At 41.6% G+C, this 21,596-nt stretch overlaps 1 protein-coding gene and 1 long non-coding RNA gene across 7 annotated transcripts in view; one reads left to right on the top strand and one right to left on the bottom strand.

Annotated features, from left to right (window-relative positions):
- LOC149977374 (uncharacterized) overlaps positions 1 to 21,596 on the top strand; it is a 934,188-nt gene that overhangs the window by 373,241 nt on the left and 539,351 nt on the right. The gene's annotated exons all lie outside the window — the stretch shown is intronic.
- The window catches only part of LOC110489549 (guanine nucleotide exchange factor VAV3), a 189,254-nt gene continuing 187,737 nt past the window's right edge, over positions 20,080 to 21,596 (bottom strand). For 5 of the 6 annotated variants that reach the window (XR_016486490.1, XR_016486491.1, XR_016486489.1 and 2 more), the window contains one exon: positions 20,080 to 21,133. Coding sequence is in view for 2 of the 6 variants with exons in the window: in XM_036945704.2 (XP_036801599.2) it covers positions 21,089 to 21,133 (45 nt within the window). In the remaining 4 variants the exon portion in view is untranslated. The remainder of the gene's footprint in view (positions 21,134 to 21,596) is intronic. The other variant, XR_016486492.1, reaches the window with a different exon arrangement.

The following is a 21,596-nucleotide window of genomic DNA, read 5'->3' on the forward strand; positions in this document are numbered from 1 at the left end:
GAGCAGTGCTCCTGGAGTAAGTGTTGGGCTGGAGAGAAAACACAATATCACACTGGGTGAGGAACGAGCGGCATTCAGTGGGCTCCCCAGAGTAACACGGCGGGTTATTGATTCTGGGCTCCGGAGATTCGAAAGCCCTGGAAGTGGCCGGTGGATCGAGGCGGAGATGGTGAACCTGTTCTGTGAGGTTGGAGACTTGGGTGGCCAGGGTCTCAACGGCATGTCGAGCAGCAGACAATTCCTGCTTGTGTCTGCCTAGCATCGCTCCCTGGATCTCGACGGCTGAGTGGAGAGGATCCGAAGTCGCTGGGTCCATTCTTGGTCGGATTCTTCTGTTACGGTGCGTGAATGAGGACCCAAAAGCGAATCAACTTAAACAGAGCTTCTTTAATTACCAAACATAGGTAGGCTCAGATGGACCGGCAGATTCCGACAGGACAGGACAAGGTTACAGCAAACATGACGACAGTCTGGTTCAGGCATGAATGACACAAACAAACAAGAATCCGACAAGGACAGGAGCAGAAACAGAGAGAGATATAGGGACCTAATCAGAGGGAAAAAGGGAACAGGTGGGGAACGGGGTGAATGGGTAGTTAGAGGAGACAAGGGACAGCTGGGGGAGAGCGGGGGAGAAAAGGTAACCTAACACGACCAGCAGAGGGAGACAGGGTGAAGGGAAAGGACAGAGACAAGACAACATGACAGTACATGACATTAAAAGACAGACATCAATTAGAGCATGTTAGTTTAAAAGATAGAGCTACATCAATTAGAGCATGTTAGATTAAAAGATAGAGCTATATCAATTAGAACATGTTAGATTAAAAGACAGAGCTACATCAATTTAGTTTAAAAGACAGACATCAATTAGAACATGTTAGTTTAAAAGATAGAGCTACATCAATTAGAGCATGTTAGATTAAAAGATAGAGCTATATCAATTAGAACATGTTAGATTAAAAGACAGAGCTACATCAATTTAGTTTAAAAGACAGACATCAATTAGAACATGTTAGTTTAAAAGATAGAGCTACATCAATTAGAACATGTTAGTTTAAAAGATAGAGCTACATCAATTAGAACATGTTAGTTTAAAAGATAGAGCTACATCAATTAGAACATGTTAGATTAAAAGACAGAGCTACATCAATTTAGTTTAAAAGACAGACATCAATTAGAACATGTTAGTTTAAAAGATAGAGCTACATCAATTAGAACATGTTAGTTTAAAAGATAGAGCTACATCAATTAGAACATGTTAGTTTAAAAGATAGAGCTACATCAATTGGAACATGTTAGTTTAAAAGATAGAGCTACATCAATTAGAACATGTTAGTTTAAAAGATAGAGCTACATCAATTTAGTTTAAAAGACAGACATCAATTAGAACATGTTAGTTTAAAAGATAGAGCAACATCAATTAGAACATGTTAGTTTAAAAGATAGAGCTACATCAATTAGAACATGTTAGTTTAAAAGATAGAGCTACATCAATTAGAACATGTTAGATTAAAAGACAGATCTACATCAATTTAGTTTAAAAGACAGACATCAATTAGAGCATGTTAGTTTAAAAGATAGAGCAACATCAATTAGAACATGTTAGTTTAAAAGATAGAGCTACATCAATTAGAACATGGTAGATTAAAAGACAGATCTACATCAATTTAGTTTAAAAGACAGACATCAATTAGAGCATGTTAGTTTAAAAGATAGAGCTACATCAATTAGAACATGTTAGATTAAAAGATAGAGCTATATCAATTAGAACATGTTAGATTAAAAGACAGAGCTACATCAATTTAGTTTAAAAGACAGACATCAATTAGAACATGTTAGTTTAAAAGATAGAGCTACATCAATTAGAACACAATTAGATTAAAAGATAGAGCTACATCAATTTAGTTTAAAAGACAGACATCAATTAGAACATGTTAGTTTAAAAGATAGAGCAACATCAATTAGAACATGTTAGTTTAAAAGATAGAGCTACATCAATTAGAACATGTTCGTTTAAAAGATAGAGCTACATCAATTAGAACATGTTAGATTAAAAGACAGATCTACATCAATTTAGTTTAAAAGACAGACATCAATTAGAGCATGTTAGTTTAAAAGATAGAGCTACATCAATTAGAACATGTTAGATTAAAAGATAGAGCTATATCAATTAGAACATGTTAGATTAAAAGACAGAGCTACATCAATTTAGTTTAAAAGACAGACATCAATTAGAACATGTTAGTTTAAAAGATAGAGCTACATCAATTAGAACACATTTAGATTAAAAGATAGAGCTACATCAATTTAGTTTAAAAGACAGACATCAATTAGAACATGTTAGTTTGAAAGATAGAGCAACATCAATTAGAACATGTTAGTTTAAAAGATAGAGCTACATCAATTAGAACATGTTAGTTTAAAAGATAGAGCTACATCAATTAGAACATGTTAGTTTAAAAGATAGAGCTACATCAATTAGAACATGTTAGTTTAAAAGATAGAGCTACATCAATTTAGTTTAAAAGACAGACATCAATTAGAACATGTTAGTTTAAAAGATAGAGCAACATCAATTAGAACATGTTAGTTTAAAAGATAGAGCTACATCAATTAGAACATGTTAGTTTAAAAGATAGAGCTACATCAATTAGAACATGTTAGATTAAAAGACAGATCTACATCAATTTAGTTTAAAAGACAGACATCAATTAGAGCATGTTAGTTTAAAAGATAGAGCTACATCAATTAGAGCATGTTAGATTAAAAGATAGAGCTATATCAATTAGAACATGTTAGATTAAAAGACAGAGCTACATCAATTTAGTTTAAAAGACAGACATCAATAAGAACATGTTAGTTTAAAAGATAGAGCTACATCAATTAGAACATGTTAGTTTAAAAGATAGAGCTACATCAATTAGAACATGTTAGTTTAAAAGATAGAGCTACATCAATTAGAACATGTTAGATTAAAAGACAGAGCTACATCAATTTAGTTTAAAAGACAGACATCAATTAGAACATGTTAGTTTAAAAGATAGAGCTACATCAATTAGAACATGTTAGTTTAAAAGATAGAGCTACATCAATTAGAACATGTTAGTTTAAAAGATAGAGCTACATCAATTAGAACATGTTAGTTTAAAAGATAGAGCTACATCAATTGGAACATGTTAGTTTAAAAGATAGAGCTACATCAATTAGAACATGTTAGTTTAAAAGATAGAGCTACATCAATTTAGTTTAAAAGACAGACATCAATTAGAACATGTTAGTTTAAAAGATAGAGCAACATCAATTAGAACATGTTAGTTTAAAAGATAGAGCTACATCAATTAGAACATGTTAGTTTAAAAGATAGAGCTACATCAATTAGAACATGTTAGATTAAAAGACAGATCTACATCAATTTAGTTTAAAAGACAGACATCAATTAGAGCATGTTAGTTTAAAAGATAGAGCTACATAAATTAGAGCATGTTAAATTAAAAGATAGAGCTATATCAATTAGAACATGTTAGATTAAAAGACAGAGCTACATCAATTTAGTTTAAAAGACAGACATCAATTAGAACATGTTAGTTTAAAAGATAGAGCTACATCAATTAGAACATGTTAGTTTAAAAGATAGAGCTACATCAATTAGAACATGATTAGATTAAAAGATAGAGCTACATCAATTTAGTTTAAAAGACAGACATCAATTAGAACATGTTAGTTTAAAAGATAGAGCAACATCAATTAGAACATGTTAGTTTAAAAGATAGAGCTACATCAATTAGAACATGTTAGTTTAAAAGATAGAGCTACATCAATTAGAACATGTTAGATTAAAAGACAGATCTACATCAATTTAGTTTAAAAGACAGACATCAATTAGAACATGTTAGTTTAAAAGATAGAGCAACATCAATTAGAACATGTTAGTTTAAAAGATAGAGCTACATCAATTAGAACATGATTAGATTAAAAGATAGAGCTACATCAATTTAGTTTAAAAAAGACAGACATCAATTAGAACATGTTAGTTTAAAAGATAGACCAACATCAATTAGAACATGTTAGTTTAAAAGATAGAGCTACATCAATTAGAACATGTTAGTTTAAAAGATAGAGCTACATCAATTTAGTTTAAAAGGCAGACATCAATTATAACATGTTAGTTTAAAAGATAGAGCTACATCAATTAGAACATGTTAGTTTAAAAGATAGAGCTACATCAATTAGAACATGATTAGATTAAAAGATAGAGCTACATCAATTTAGTTTAAAAGACAGACATCAATTAGAACATGTTAGTTTAAAAGATAGAGCTACATCAATTAGAACATGTTAGTTTAAAAGATAGAGCTACATCAATTTAGTTTAAAAGACAGACATCAATTAGAACATGTTAGTTTAAAAGATAGAGCTACATCAATTAGAACATGTTAGTTTAAAAGATAGAGCTACATCAATTAGAACATGTTAGTTTAAAAGATAGAGCTACATCAATTATAACATGATTAGAAGGGAGACTGAACACATGGGTGAACTACACACTAATTATCTAACTCGCCACACCTGGCTTAAACCTGAGTAACCAACTCGGTAGCAAACAATTAAGGTCAGGAACACCTACACTGGTAGATACTGTAGCTATGCACTGCAATGGACGAGTGCACATTATTCAAACCACACATGAATATTCCTTTAAACATTTTAGATAGTATTTTACAGACCTTTTAAGATGGTGATGAGGGACAGACGAAAGCTGCCTCATCACAAATTACGTTAACGTTTCAATAGCGCCAATAGGGTGAATCTTCTGCGCTACGGATTGAATCTAGGACTTACACTACTCACCCAACTGTACATTTTCTCTACTGCGTATAAAGTCTGGCTACACAACACATATCCCTGACAATGACACCACATGTGACCTGCTGATTTATCAGTGCAGCACTCAATAACATACCATTATCTTCCTCTAAACTTTTCAGATACAATTTTTTTGGACGTCTAATAAATCACAGTGTTTATTTAATGAAAATAATTATGTTTCTTATTATTTATTTCCCCAAGCCTCCTTTTCCATTGAAATGCTTTGCCAAGATAATCCATCCACCTGACAGGTGTGGCATATAAAGAAGCTGATTAAACAGCATGATCATTACGCAGGTGCACCTTGTGCTGGGGACAATAAAAGGCCACTCTAAAATGTGCAGTTTTGTCACACAACAAACACAATGCCACGGATGTCTCAAGTTTTGAGGGAGTGTACAATTGGCATGCCGACTGCAGGAATGTCCACCAGAGCTGTTGGCCAGACAATTTAATGTTCATTACTTTACAATAAACCGCCTCCATCGTTGTTTTAGAGAATTTGACAGTACGTCCAACTGGCCTCACAACTACAGAGTGCGCTTTCATTTGCAGGAAAGTCATACGTTATAAACAAAATCAAGACAGCTGTGATGGAAACAGGAAGTCTGTGTAATTTGATAAATGTGTTCGTTCGACATGGTGGTATCCTTTTGTGTCAGTAAAATTAATTAAGCAGGAAATGCCTTTACGCTCAAGTATTTACTACACTACAGATGAAATCAATTGTGATGAACTTCACAGGGTGGTGAAAATGCACCGTGATGAGCTTGATGCTGCTTGCCAATAAATATCCAGGTTATTTTTCTGGTGACGTGATGATCGATGCTTGACAAATACAAATATTCTGGCTCTTATCCATAATAATAATCTCATCATTTAGACTAGACTAGCCTACCTGCACAGTATCTGGGGACTGTTGGCCAGAGCGCAGGTGGCAATACCAGAGTGGTCACATGTCTTATTTAGAGTTGAAAATGCCACTGAAACACATTGAACATTCGGTTTTTATTCGGATTATTTTTATTATGAAAACTTAGGCGAAAGAAAATACATTTGAGTGCACTACATCATCACGCACTGATTTGTATCTGCAATAAGTGGACTTCAGGAAACAGCAGAGGGAGCACCCCCCCCCCCCCCCCCCCCCACATCGAAGGGACAGCAGTGGAGAAGGTGAAAAGTTTTAAGTTCCTCGGCGTTTCCACATCACAGACAAACTGAAAGGGTCCACCCGCACAGACAGCGTTGTGAAGAAGGTGCAACAGCGCCTCTTCATCCTCAGGAGGCTGAAGAAATGTGTCTTGTCACCCAACACCCTGACAAACATTTACAGATGCACAATCGAGAGCATCCTGTCGGGCTGTATCACCGCCTGGTACGGCAACTGCACCACCCTCAACCGCAGGGCTCTCCAGAGGGTAGTGAGGTCTGCCCAACACATCACCGGGGGCAAACTACCATGACACCTACAGCACCCGATGTCACAGGAAGGCCAAAAAGATAATCAAGGACAACAACCACCTGAGTCACTGCCTGTTCACCCCACTATCATCCAGAAGGCGAGGTCAGTACAGGTGCATCAAATGTAGGACTAGAGAGAGAGACTAAAAAACAGTTTCTATCTCAAGGCCATCAGACTGTTAAACAGCAATCACTAACACAGAGAGGCTGCTGCCTACATTGAGTCCCAATCACTAACACAGAGAGGCTGCTGCCTACATTGAGACCCAATCACTAACACAGAGAGGCTGCTGCCTACATTGAGACCCAATCACTAACACAGAGAGGCTGCTGCCTACATTGAGACCCAATCACTAACACAGAGAGGCTGCTGCCTACATTGAGACCCAATCACTAACACAGAGAGGCTGCTGCCTACATTGAGACCCAATCACTAACACAGAGAGGCTGCTGCCTACATTGAGACCCAATCACTAACACAGAGAGGCTGCTGCCTACATTGAGACCCAATCACTAACACAGAGAGGCTGCTGCCTACATTGAGACCCAATCACTAACACAGAGAGGCTGCTGCCTACATTGAGACCCAATCACTAACACAGAGAGGCTGCTGCCTACATTGAGACCCAATCATTAACACAGAGAGGCTGCTGCCTACATTGAGACCCAATCACTAACACAGAGAGGCTGCTGCCTACATTGAGACCCAATCACTAACACAGAGAGGCTGCTGCCTACATTGAGACCCAAACACTAACACAGAGAGGCTGCTGCCTACATTGAGACCCAAACACTGACCACTTTAATAAATGGTTCACCAGTCACTTTAAATAACGCCACTTTAATAATGTGTACATATCTTACATTACTCATATCACATGGTATTTTATACCATATATTGTACCTTGCGTATGTTTATATATTGTATAAATATATGTATAATTGTATGCTGCTGGGTCATCGCTCATCAAATATTCATTTCTCCATATTCTCATTCACCCCTTTAGATTTGTGTGTATTTGGTAGTTGTTGGGGAATTGCTAAATTACTTGTTAGATGTTATTTCACAGAACTGGAAGCAAATTATTATTAGTATTTCACTACACTCACATCTGCTAACCATGTGTATGTGACCAATAACATTTGATTTGAGGTTGGCATCACATAGGTCATAGTGGTGTGGTAGTTAATGTACTAAAACAGTGGTAGATGCCTCATCTGTTATTCCTCTCACTCACTCCCTCTCTTCTCCCCGATCCATCTCTCTCCTTCCATCTTCTACCCTCCCTCTCTCTGTCTGTCTCTATATGTGGTATCTCTCTCTCCTCCTCATCCCTCTATCTCTATCTGTCTCTATATATAGTATCTCTCTCCTCCTCATCCCTCTATCTCTATCTGTCTCTATATATAGTATCTCTCTCCTCCTCATCACTCGATCTCTATCTGTCTCTATATATAGTATCTCTCTCCTCATCGCCCCATCTCTCTATGTCTTATATACGTTATAACTCTCCTCCTCATCCGTCTCTGTCTCTATATATGATATCACTCTCCTCATCTCGATCTTACTATCTGTCTTATATATGTTATCGCTCTCCTCCTCATCCGTCTCTGTCTCTATATATGTTATCTCTCTCCTCCTCATCCGTCTCTGTCTCTATATATGATATCACTCTCCTCATCTCTATCTTACTATCTGTCTCTATATATAGTATCTCTCTCCTCATCTCGATCTTACTATCTGTCTCTATATATGTTATCTCTCTCCTCCTCATCCGTCTCTGTCTCTATACATGATATCACTCTCCTCATCTCTATCATACTATCTGTCTCCATATATGTTATCTCTCTCCTCCTCATCCGTCTCTGTCTCTATATATGTTATCTCTCTCCTCCTCATCCGTCTCTGTCTCTATATATGATATCACTCTCCTCATCTCTATCTTACTATGTCTCTATATATGGTATCTCTCTCCTTCTCATCCCTCAATCTCTGTTTATTGCATTATTGGGCCATGAGCGAGCCATCATCTAGGTGGCAGTCAGTGGTGTGTAAATATCAATCAGCACTCTCCCCCTTACAGACACACACACACACACACACAAACACACACACTTACACAAACACACACACTTACACAAACACACACACTTACACAAACACACACTCTCCCAAGCTTTTCCCGAGACGATCAGCACAGCATAAGCAGAGAGGTGAACTCCTGCGAAAACACTCAGCACATCTCCATGAAAAATGAGCAGGCTATAAACAATGCCCGGCCTATGTTAACCCAGCTACAAATGGCTATGTAATATTCTCAGTGACACGTTGTAGTTTTACCCCCTTTGGTACTGCTTTTATGCTGTCATGGCAGGAAGGTTAATGGTACTGCTTTTATGCTGTCATGGCAGGAAGGTTGATAATACTATACAGTGTTGTGCTGTACCGAACTGTCATGATGGTGAACAGAGATCTGTGTAGGTTGATAGGGGTACATTACTGTGATTCAACACCCACACAAGAGCATGGAAGTACACACACACACACGCACGCACGCACGCACACGCACACACACACACACACCGTCAGCGGTGTCAGCGGTGTTGGCAGGGGGCTGTGGCAGATAAAATAATCTCTCTGCCTTTGGGGGAGTGGAGAGTGCATCACCCTGACAGTCTCTCAAGTGGTGGGCCAGTCACTTGAACCCTGATGAGTGAGTGAGTGAGTGAGTGAGTGAGAGAGAGAGAGAGAGAGAGAGAGAGAGAGAGAGAGAGAGAGAGAGAGAGAGAGAGAGAGAGAGAGAGAGAGAGAGAGAGAGAGAGAGAGAGAGATGCCCATGCCCGATGGAAATAACTTGTGAGATAGTAATTTGTGCTTGCCAAATTGTAAGCCTATTAAAATAAGGATTGGAAGTGTATTGTATAAGTACACATTCATTATAAGTAAGAGTCCCTCAAGATACTCTTCATTTTAAAACCTCTTAAGGCTAGGCAGAATACTGCCCCCTTTGGAGGAATTGCGTGCCCATAGTAAACTGAAAAAAGAGCAACATCAATTAGAACATGTTAGTTTAAAAGGTAGAGCTACATCAATTAGAACATGTTAGTTTAAAAGATAGAGCTACATCAATTAGAACATGTTAGATTAAAAGACAGAGCTACATCAATTTAGTTTAAAAGACAGACATCAATTAGAACATGTTAGTTTAAAAGATAGAGCAACATCAATTAGAACATGTTAGTTTAAAAGATAGAGCTACATCAATTAGAACATGATTAGATTAAAAGATAGAGCTACATCAATTTAGTTTAAAACCTGTTAAGGATATGGCAGACATATGCCCCCTTTGGAGAGATTGGGTACCCCTAGTAAACTGAAAAAAAAATCTGTCAAAAATTGCTAATATATGCATATAATAATTATTATTGGATAGAAAACACTCTAAAGCTTCTAAAACCGTTGGAATTATGTCTGTAAGTATAGCAGAACTCACAGGGCAGGCATTCTTCCAAACTAGTTTTGGGATCATGAAAGTTGGGGGAACTTTGACGTGATCGCCCCCACCCTTCCCAACCAGCTATGGATCTGGGGACACTTTCTATGTCTTCCACTAGATGTCCTCATTCAGTAGAGCGTTTAATCGTTCAAATCTCGTTCAAGGCCCTATGGGAGTGAATTGAGTGCGTGTCGCGAGAAAATACCTGTGCGTTAGGGCGCGAATTGGTCCCAGCCATTCCTTTGTTCCAGCACTCCGGAGGAGAACTAACAATGACCGGTTGAATTGAAAATTGTTTTGTACGTTTAGAACATCCTAAAGCTTGATTCTGCACTTAGTTTGACCTGTTTAGTCGACATATAATATGTAATTTTGAAGTTTTGATGCGCAACTTTTCGGGACCAGAGGAAATTTTGGGTGCATTTCAGCTGATATTGTTAGCAGATGCTAATACAAAGACACAAGACTTGAAACCAAACAATGTTTTGGGTAAGTATGAACCCTTCCAGTACATTCTGAACGAAGACCATCAAAGGTAAGGGAATATTTATGCTGAAATTGTGTGTTTCTGTTGACTCCAACATAGCGGAGAAATATTGCTTATGTCTGAGCGCCGTCTCAGAATATTGAATAGTGAGCGATTTCTGTAACGTTAAAAAGAAATGTAACAAAGCGATTGCATAAAGAAGCAGTGTATCTTTCTAACTATATGTAGAACATGTATATTTAGTCAAAGTTTATGATGTCTATTTACGTTATCTTGCGGCGCTACCTATATTTTCTGCGGACATTTTTCAGTATTTTCTGAACATGAATTCAATGTAAATGGACATTTATGGATATAAATGGCATATTATTGAAAAAAAAATGTACTGTGTAACATGTCCTATTACTGTCATCTGATGAAGATTTTCAAAAGGTTAGTGAATGATTTATTTTTTAATCCTGCTTTTATAATTTTATATTTTCTGGGACAAAATGGCTGCCTCTTGTCTTCGTTTCGGCGGTGGACTAATATAAATATGTGGTGTGTTTTCGCCGTAAAACATTTAAAAAATCTGACATGCTGGCTAGATGAACAAGGTGTTTATCTTTCATTTGAGCTATTGGACTTGTTAATGTGTGGAGGTTAAATATTTCTAAGAACATTTTTGCGTTCCATGCGCCACGTTCCAGCTGAACGTGGGAGGGGTCGTTCCCAAAAGGGAACCCTCACCCGTCATCAGGTTTTAACTAGGTAAACCCTGAAACACCTAATAATGACATTGTATTTATGCAGATATTACACCAACTCTGTGGTGTACTAGTGGGTTTATCTTCTCAATTGGATGGCAAGGAAGTTCAAGGTTGTCATAATGGGTAACGTATATATTAAACGTATTATTATTATTTATGATAGTCTGTGATGACACCCGCACGGTAGACCACAATCAGTGTGTTGACCTATATCTGATCTGTTTCTGATCTGTATCTGATCTGTTTCTGATCTGTATCTGATCTGTGTCTGATCTGTATCTGGAAACCCAACCATGTTAACCATGATGGTAGACTGGGGCCCGTGAAGTAGACCCATGAAACCCCTCTCCCATCTCCTCTGTCTCTGGGTGGGATGTAGGGGTGAAACCCCTCTCTCATCTCCCCGGTCTATGGGGGGGATGGGGTGAAACCACTCTCTCATCTCCCTGGTCTATGGGTGGGATGGGGTGAAACCCCTCTCCCATCTCCCCGGTCTATGGGTGGGATGGGGTGAAACCCCTCTCTCATCTCCCTGGTCTGTGGGTGGGATGGGGTGAAACCCCTCTCTCATCTCCCTGGTCTATGGGTGGGATGGGGTGAAACCTCTCTCCCATCTCCCCGGTCTATAGGTGGGATGGGGTGAAACCCCTCTCCCATCTCCCCGGTCTATGGGTGGGATGGGGGGGTGAAACCCCTCTCTCATCTCTCCGGTCTATGGGTGGGATGGGGGGGTGAAACCCCTCTCTCATCTCCCCGGTCTATGGATGGGATGGGGGGGTGAAACCCCTCTCTCATTTCCCTGGTCTATGGGTGGGATGGGGGGGTGAAACCCCTCTCCCATCTCCCCGGTCTATGGGTGGGATGGGGGGGTGAAACCCCTCTCTCATCTCCCCGGTCTATGGGTGGGATGGGGGGTGAAACCCCTCTCTCATCTCCCCGGTCTATGGATGGGATGGGGGGGTGAAACCCCTCTCTCATCTCCCCGGTCTATGGGTGGGATGGGGGGGTGAAACCCCTCTCTCATCTCCCTGGTCTATGGGTGGGATGGGGGGGTGAAACCCCTCTCTCATCTTCCTGGTCTATGGGTGGGATGGGGGGGTGAAACCCCTCTCTCATCTCCCTGGTCTATGGGTGGGATGGGGGGGTGAAACCCCTCTCCCATCTCCCTGGTCTATGGGTGGGATGGGGGGGTGAAACCCCTCTCTCATCTCCCTGGTCTATGGGTGGGATGGGGGGGTGAAACCCCTCTCCCATCTCCCTGGTCTATGGGTGGGATGGGAGGGTGAAACCTAGACAGGGACCAGTCTTATCAAAATTAGATAATAGTATTTATTCTCGGAGCGCGCTCCCATAGAACCACGAACAACAGTTAATATACAAAATATGACGTCATTGGTTGTAGAATGAATCTCCTCCTCTCGACCAAGACAAAGCGGGTTCAAAAGTTTATTCCAACCCACTAGCGCCCACTCCTGACACACACTATATCAAGATTAACTTCTGAAGTCTCACCTTTATCTATCACTATTTAGCAGACAGTTCCAGAGAACGGAAAACCTGGAGAGGCTCTCGCTGTCTTATCTAAACGTCACAGAGTTACAGCTGAGTGGGTTCAGACACAGGTTAACGATCCGTTTTGCTTACTTAAAACCCACAACCCATTCCTCCCCAACCTAGTTGGAATGATGTTAATTATGTTTCATTACTCCTTGTTCAGGCTACATAATCCCTTCCTTATGAACTAACAGTATTAATCAGATATTGTAAAACAGGCTAGAGTTTAATTAGTTATAGTTCTATTTAAATGTAGATATTGTTTAGTCATTATTCATAAAATTCCTATCAGAAACTCCTCTCTCATCTTCCTGGTCTGTGACTAAGATGTGGGGGGGTGAAACCCCTCTCTCATCTCCCTGGTCTGTGACTAAGATGGGGGGGTGAAACTCCTCTCTCATACCCCTGGTCTGTGACTAAGATGGGGGGTGGGGGGGGTGAAACCCCTCTCTCATCTCCCTGGTCTGTGACTGGGATGGGAGGGTGAAACTCCTCTCTCATCTCACTGGTCTGTGACTAAGATGGAGGGGTTAAACTCCTCTCTCATCTCCCTGGTCTGTGACTAAGATGGGGGGGTGAAAGTCCTCTCTCATCTCCCTGGTCTGTGACTGGGATGGGGGGGTGAAAGTCCTCTCTCATCTCCCTGGTCTGTGACTAAGATGGGGGGGGTTAAACTCCTCTCTCATCTCCCTGGTCTGTGACTAAGATGGGGGGGCTTAAACTCCTCTCTCATCTCCCTGGTCTGTGACTAAGATGGGGGGGTGAAAGTCCTCTCTCATCTCCCTGGTCTGTGACTGGGATGGGGGGCTGAATGAATAGCATTACACCAACGCTACATTGTGACACACCACTGACTACATCTCCATAGAATGACCATCTCTTCTGTTTTCTAAATTATCTGTTCTCTCTTCCCTCTGTCATTGACCTGCTAACAGCATGTTCCTTTGTTTAGTCCTTTACCTCCTCAGATGCACAACAATTAGCCAAATGGAAGTCTGGAACAGGCACTCCAGTGGTTGAGATTCAAATCTACTGTACGTGAAAATAACCTCTCCTTGAAAAACAAGAGCCTTTCCAACAGTAAAGACGACATAATGAATCCCACTTCGTCTGAAGCTAATTTAAAAACAGGAAACGTTTAAGCAGCTATCAGAGAGAAGAAGAAAGACAGACGCTGTGATGATATATATATATATTATTTTTTTAAAGCAATATGCACATGTTTATTGTGTGATATTTACATATCTACAGTATGACACAGCACTACGCTGTGATGATACACACTGACACAGATCGCACCGCTACGGGATAGTTAGGCCACAGTGGCAGGTTACCATGGTGTTTAGACTGTAGACCAAAGCGGTGGGTAACCCTGCTCTTGGAGGGCTGCAGGCACTTCATGTTTACGACTTAACCAACCTGGAAGACCAGGTGTGTTGAATATAGTTAATCACTTGAACTGATCCATTAACTAAGTGTCACGGTGTGGTGCCGAGTCGGGACAAAATCCTGCAGCACCTACAACACCCCAGGAACAAGGTTCCCTACCCTCGACCATGTCAAGTATAGCTACAGTATAATATACATATTTTGGCTTCATGAAGGATGGTAGAACAATGTGAACAATGGAACAATCAGAGTACCATAACTGAGAGACACGGGTACAGACAGCAGAGAGAGGGACAGAGAGAGAGAGAGACAGAGAGAGGGACAGAAAGATAGAGACAGAGAGAGGGACAGAGAGATAGAGACAGAGAGAGGGACAGAGAGAGAGAGACAGAGAGAGAGAGACGGAGAAATATGGATGTAGTGGGTGATCTTGGTGAGGATAGATAGTGTAAAGATCAGATCACTGATAACCTTTTGGCTTTATTATGTTATCTCTGTGTAGAGGATATAGGATACAGAGACACACAGGGGAGGAAGAAACCCTGCTAGTGTAAACCTCTTACTGTCAACAGGGAGAGTAGATCCCTAGATCCATGCATAGAAAGACTGTTCCTATCTCTCTGAGGGAGAGTAGATCCCTAGATCCCATGCATAGAAATACTGTTCTTATCTCTCTGAGGGTAAGTAGATCCCTAGATCCCATGCATAGAAATACTGTTCCTATCTCTCTGAGGGTAAGTAGATCCCTAGATCCCATGCATAGAAATACTGTTCCTATCTCTCTGAGGGAGAGCAGATCCCTAGATCCCGTGCATAGAGAGACTGTTCCTATCTCTCTGAGGGTAAGTAGATCCCTAGATCCCTGCATAGAAAGACTGTTCCTATCTCTCTGAGGGAGAGTAGATCCCTAGATCCCATGCATAGAAAGACTGTTTTTATCTCTCTGAGGGTAAGTAGATCCCTAGATCCCATGCATAGAAATACTGTTCCTATCTCTCTTAGGGAGAGTAGATCCCTAGATCCCATGCATAGAAAGACTGTTCCTATCTCTCTGAGGGAGAGTAGATCCCTAGATCCCGTGCATAGAGAGACTGGTTGCAACCTGAAAGGTTATCACTGTTGTGTCTATGGTGCCTAAAGCATCTCCTGATGTATTTGAACATCCCCAGCCCACACTGTTATAGGAAGAGACAATAGATACTGTAGAACATGAGGAAAGAGGTGGAGGAGAGACAGGCAGAGAAAGAGGTGGAGGAGAGACAGGCAGAGAACGAGGTGGAGGAGAGACAGGCAGAGAAAGAGGTGGAGGAGAGACAGGCAGAGAAAGAGGTGGAGGAGAGACAAGCAGAGAAAGAGGAGGAGGAGAGACAGGCAGAGAACGAGGTGGAGGAGAGACGGGCAGAGAAAGAGGTGGAGGAGACGGGCAGAGAAAGAGGTGGAGGAGAGACAGGCAGAGGAAGAAGTGGAGGAGAGACAGGCAGAGAAAGAGGTGGAGGAGAGACAGGCAGAGAAAGAGGTGGAGGAGAGACAGGCAGAGAACAAGGTGGAGGAGAGACAGGCAGAGAAAGAGGTGGAGGAGAGACAAGCAGAGAAAGAGGTGGAGGAGAGACAGGCAGAGAAAGAGGAGGAGGAGAGACAGGCAGAGAAAGAGGTGGAGGAGAGACGGGCAGAGAAAGAGGTGGAGGAGAGACAGGCAGAGAAAGAGGAGGAGGAGAGACAGGCAGAGAACGAGGTGGAGGAGAGACGGGCAGAGAACGAGGTGGAGGAGAGACGGGCAGAGAAGAGGTGGAGGAGAGACGGGCAGAGAAAGAGGTGGAGGAGAGACAGGCAGAGCAAGAGGAGGAGAGACAGGCAGAGAAAGAGGTGGAGGAGAGACAGGCAGAGAAAGAGGAGGAGGAGAGACAGGCAGAGAAAGAAGTGGAGGAGAGACAGGCAGAGAAAGAGGTGGAGGAGAGACAGGCAGAGAAAGAGGTGGAGGAGAGACAGGCAGAGAAAGAGGTGAAGGAGAGACAGGCAGAGAAAGAGGTGGAGGAGAGACAGGCAGAGAAAGAGGTGGAGGAGAGACAGGCAGAGAACGAGGTGGAGGAGAGACAGGCAGAGAAAGAGGTGGAGGAGAGACAGGCAGAGAACAAGGTGGAGGAGAAACAGGCAGAGAAAGAGGTGGAGGAGAGAGATGTGCTAATGCTGCTGCCATCTGGCGGTGGCTAACCTGCACTGCAGGTAAAACACAATAGAGTAGGGGTGGGTGGATGGATGGGGACATTTTACAATGAAACCTGTACACACACACCATTATATTCTATCAGTATAATTCCAAAATAAACATGTATAACAGAACACGTCTCTTCTTTTACACATTTCATCATTATCAAGACATTATCCGGCACATCAACAAAGAAAAAGCACATGAGTAATGCTGGAATAGGAGCTGCCTAATAAAAGCCTGATAATGCCATTGGGGTGGGAAACCGTTCAGATCAGCACAGAGGATAACGCTTTAAAGTTTCTCACTCCACTGATTCCTTGTTACAGTCCAAACCCTACTTTCCCTTGAGACGTACAGTGTAGTAAAAAAAAAAAAAAGAGAAACATTTCCCAGCATTCCAAGGACCAGAGTCACATCATAATGCATTTTGTGTCACAATGACCAGCATCAACACACAGAAGAGCCAGGGGAAGACAGCAGGAGTGCACCCAGGAGTGCACACCACAGCAAAACGTTAGGCAACTGAAGAAAACGAAAGGTCGTCGGGTAGTCCCATCCTGTTTCAGTTCAGATGTTTTTTTTCTGTTTAGTGCCTAATGAATATGACCCACGGGACAGGGGGACCTCTTCATTATAGTTATATACCCTGATCGTTTCATATGTTTTGTTCCCCAATATAATATTTATAATAATATATACATCACATATGTAGTTTGTAATCATGTCATATTATATTATGAACATCTATGGATATGGCTGTGCCGTGTGTGTGTGTGTGTGTGTGTGTCTTGCCAGCCGCTCTCCTCCCAGTGGTAAACCACCTCCCAGACGTCACCACTTCAACAAGCATCGTACAGAACTTTTATCAACACATTGAGACGTTGATACACCTGTCAGTCAAGGTCAGGGGGATTCAGACACGGCGAAACAGGTCCTTGTGACAGTGCATTCTCCTAACATTAATCGCATTCTCCTAACATTAATCCCATTCTCCTAACATTAATCCCATTCTCCTAACATTAATCCCATTCTTCTAACATTAATCCCATTCTCCTAACATTAATCCCATTCTCCTAACATTAATCCCATTCTTCTAACATTAATCCCATTCTCCTAACATTAATCCCATTCTTCTAACATTAATCCCATTCTCCTAACATTAATCCCATTCTCCTAACATTAATCCCATTCTCCTAACATTAATCCCATTCTTCTAACATTAATCCCATTCTCCTAACATTAATCCCAATCTCCTAACATTAATCCCATTCTCCTAACATTAATCCCATTCTCCTAACATTAATCCCATTCTCCTAACATTAATCCCATTCTCCTAACATTAATCCCAATCTCCTAACATTAATCCCATTCTCCTAACATTAATCCCATTCTCCTAACATTAATCCCATTCTCCAAACATTAATCCCAATCTCCTAACATTAATCCCATTCTCCTAACATTAATCCCATTCTCCTAACATTAATCCCATTCTCCTAACATTAATCCCAATCTCCTAACATTAATCCCATTCTCCTAACATGAATCCCATTCTTCTGACATTAATCCCATTCTCCTAACATTAATCTCATTCTTCTCACATTAATCCCATTCTTCTCACATTAATCCCATTCTTCTCACATTAATCCCATTCTTCTCACATTAATCCCATTCCTCTCACATTAATCCCATTCCTCTCACATTAATCCCATTCCTCTCACATTAATCCCATTCTTCTCACATTAATCTCATTCTTCTCACATTAATCCCATTCTCCTGACATTAATCCCATTCTTCTCACATTAATCTCATTCTTCTCACATTAATCTCATTCTTCTCACATTAATCCCATTCTTCTCACATTAATCCCATTCTTCTCACATTAATCCCATTCTTCTCACATTAATCCCATTCCTCTCACATTAATCCCATTCTTCTCACATTAATCCCATTCTTCTCACATTAATCCCATTCTCCTAACATTAATCCCATTCTCCTGACATTAATCCCATTCTTCTCACATTAATCTCATTCTTCTCACATTAATCCCATTCTTCTCACATTAATCCAATTCTTCTCACATTAATCCCATTCTCCTAACATTAATCCCATTCTTCTGACATTAATCCCATTCTCCTGACATTAATCCCAATCTCCTAACATTAATCCCATTCTCCTGACATTAATCCCATTCTTCTCACATTAATCCCATTCTTCTCACATTATTCCCATTCTTCTGACATTAATCCCATTCTCCTAACATTATTCCCATTCTTCTGACAGTAATCCCATTCTTCTCACATTAATCCCATTCTCCTAACATTATTCCCATTCTTCTGACATTAATCCCATTCTTCTCACATTAATCCCATTCTCCTAACATTATTCCCATTCTTCTGACATTAATCCCATTCTTCTCACATTAATCCCATTCTTCTCACATTAATCCAATTCTTCTAACATTAATCCTATTCTTCTGACATGAATCCCATTCTTGTCTGTGGTAACTACAGCATGATATATTATACTGCCTGTCTGAGTGGGTATTTGAGTGTCTGTAAAGTTATTATTCCCTTGCTAAATCCCTCTCATTAGAGGATTAACAAGGAAAGAAGGCACTGCTTGGAATGTCTACTGGAAACCCTCTTCAGGGAAGAGGGGAGAGGGGAGGGGGAGAGGGGAGGAGGGGTACAGAAAGAGAGAGGAGGGGGAGAGGGGAGGAGGGGTATAGAGAGAGAGATGAGGGGGAGAGGGGGGAGGGGGAGAGGGGAGGAGGGGGAGAGGGGAGGAGAGGTACAGAAAGAGAGAGGAGGGGGAGAGGGGAGGAGGGGGAGAAGGGAGGAGGGGTATAGAGAGAGAGAGGAGGGGGAGAGGGTAGGAGGGATACAGAAAGAGAGAGGAGTGGGAGAGGGGAGGAGGGGTATAGAGAAAGAGTGAGAGAGATAAAGAGAGACAGTGAAATACGTAGAAAGAGGGTGTCCTCAAAGCTCATCACTAAAACTAAGGATCCTGGGACTAAACATCTCCCTCTACAAATGGATCCTGGACTTCCTGACAGGTCTCCTCCAGGTGGTGAGGGTAGGCAACAACACATCTGCCACGTACTCCCTGTTCACCCACGAATGGCCAAGCACGACTCCAACACCATTATTAAGTTTGCTGATGACACAACAGTGGTAGGCCTGATCAATGACAACAATGAGACAGCCTATAGGGAGGAGGTCAGAGACCTGGCAGTGTGGTGCCAGGACAACAACCTCTCTCTCAATGTGAGCAAGACTAAGGAGCTGACCGTGGACTACAGGAAAAGGAGGGCCTAACAGGCCCCCAATCGACGGGGCTTAAGTGGAGCGGGTCGAGAGTTTCAAGTTCCTTGATGTCCACATCACCAACAAACTATCATGGTCCAAACACAGCAACAATGCTGTGAAGAGGACATGGGTCCCCAGATCCTCAAAAAGGTCTACAACTGCACCATCGAGAGCATCCTGACCGGTTGCATCACCGCCTGGTACGGCAACTGCTTAGCAGCTGAAGGCAAGGCGCTACTGAGGGTAGTCTGTACAGCCCAGTTCATCTCTGGGGCCAAGCTTCCTGCCATCCGGGGTGCTCCGGAGTTCGGTCTAAAGCACTGAGGCAAGAGGCGTCAATACATTCCCTGTTTTTTTAACTTTAGTTTATTTAGTAAATATTTTCTTAACTCTATTTCTTGAACTGCATTGTTGGATAAGGGCTTGTAAAGTAAGCATTTCACGGTAAGGTCTACAAATGTATATCGGCACATGTGACAAATACATTTGGTTTGATTTGATTTGATAAGGAGAAAGAGAGGAGAGAGAGATATTATACAGGTATGTAGACATAATATGACATTTGCAATATCTTTATTCTTTTGGAACTTCTGTGAGTGTAATGTTTACTGTTTATTGTTTATTTCACTTTTGTATATTATCTACCTCACTTGCTTTGGCAATGTTAACATATGTTTCCCATGTCAATAAAGCCCCTTGAATTGAATTGAATTGAGAGAGAGAGTCGTAGGGTAGCATGGCAACACTAGCTTGTTCCCTCAGAAACCAGCCAGACCCCTATCAAATCAACACACAGCGACAGCCCCGTACCCAGCCTGCTGAACAGCTGGAGAGTTGAGAACATGGGGAGGCTAATAGCAAAGACAACACAACACCGTGAGGTTTGTAGGGGAGAATGTGTGTTGTGTTCAGTTATTGTAATCTGTGTGGAGTGGTTTGGGAGGTGTTTCATGACAGCGTTTCCAGCCGTGTATGTGTGTGTGTGTGTGTGTGTGTGTGTATGGGGATGCCGCTGCATCAAGTCATCAATAATCACCAAGGTAAGTGGAACAGAGCAACACAGGCAAGGTCAGGACAGACAAAGCCCTGCGGTGTGGCAAATCCCTGCCTCCTCTCTCAGTCTCTTCTCTCGCTCTCTCTTTTCTCTTTCCTTTTAGACAGTCTTAGCTATATCCTGAGTGGTGCAGATGGATGGATGGATGGATGAACGGATGTGCGGCATTTAAGAGACAACCTGCAGTAGCTGAGTTAGGGGAGAGGGATTGACGGAAGTAGGGATCTTGGTTCTTGCAAAGGTCCTTCCCATTATGACAGCCAAGCTGCTAGTCTGTTGAAGAGGCAGACCAGAGACAACCAGTCACTATTCCATCGAGGAACCCTCTATTCTCCCAGGAGGATTCTGGGTCGTTATTGAGGCAACAGCCAATAGGAGGGTCAACCATAGAATGTCAAGTTCTCAGCGAGCAATCAGATAAGCCATAGAATGTCCAGTTCAGGCCGAACAGCCAATCGGTTCACTCTGTCGGTCTCTCCGTCTCTCTGTATTTTCCTCTTTTCTCCATGACTCATTCCTCTCCTTCCTCCACGTAGGTAGATGGAAACCAGCCCACCTGCAGAAGAAAATAAGAAAGGCAATGAGAAATGAAAGGGGGAGTAGTGTGTATGGGTGTGTGGGTGTGTGTGGACTCATTCATCCACCAATAATCTTCAAGGGGACACCTGAGTTTCATCATGTTAGCCAGATAACCTGTACTATACCAGATACTAGATAACACCACTTACTAGATAACACCGGCCCATCTATCCCCCTCTAAAGAATCAGGCGTTACTAGATAACACCGGCCCATCTATCCCCCTCTAAAGAATCAGGCGTTACTAGATAACACCGGCCCATCTATCCCCCTCTAAATAATCAGGCGATACTAGATAACACTGGCCCATCTATCCCCCTCTAAAGAATCAGGCAATACTAGATAACACCGGCCCATCTATCCCCCTCTAAAGAATCAGAATTTACTAGATAACACCGGCCCATCTATCCCCCTCTAAAGAATCAGGCAATACTAGATAACA

The sequence above is a fragment of the Oncorhynchus mykiss genome, chromosome 15 (genome assembly GCF_057628025.1).
Source record: "Oncorhynchus mykiss isolate SJ-2025 chromosome 15, ASM5762802v1, whole genome shotgun sequence".
Lineage (NCBI taxonomy): Eukaryota > Metazoa > Chordata > Actinopteri > Salmoniformes > Salmonidae > Oncorhynchus > Oncorhynchus mykiss.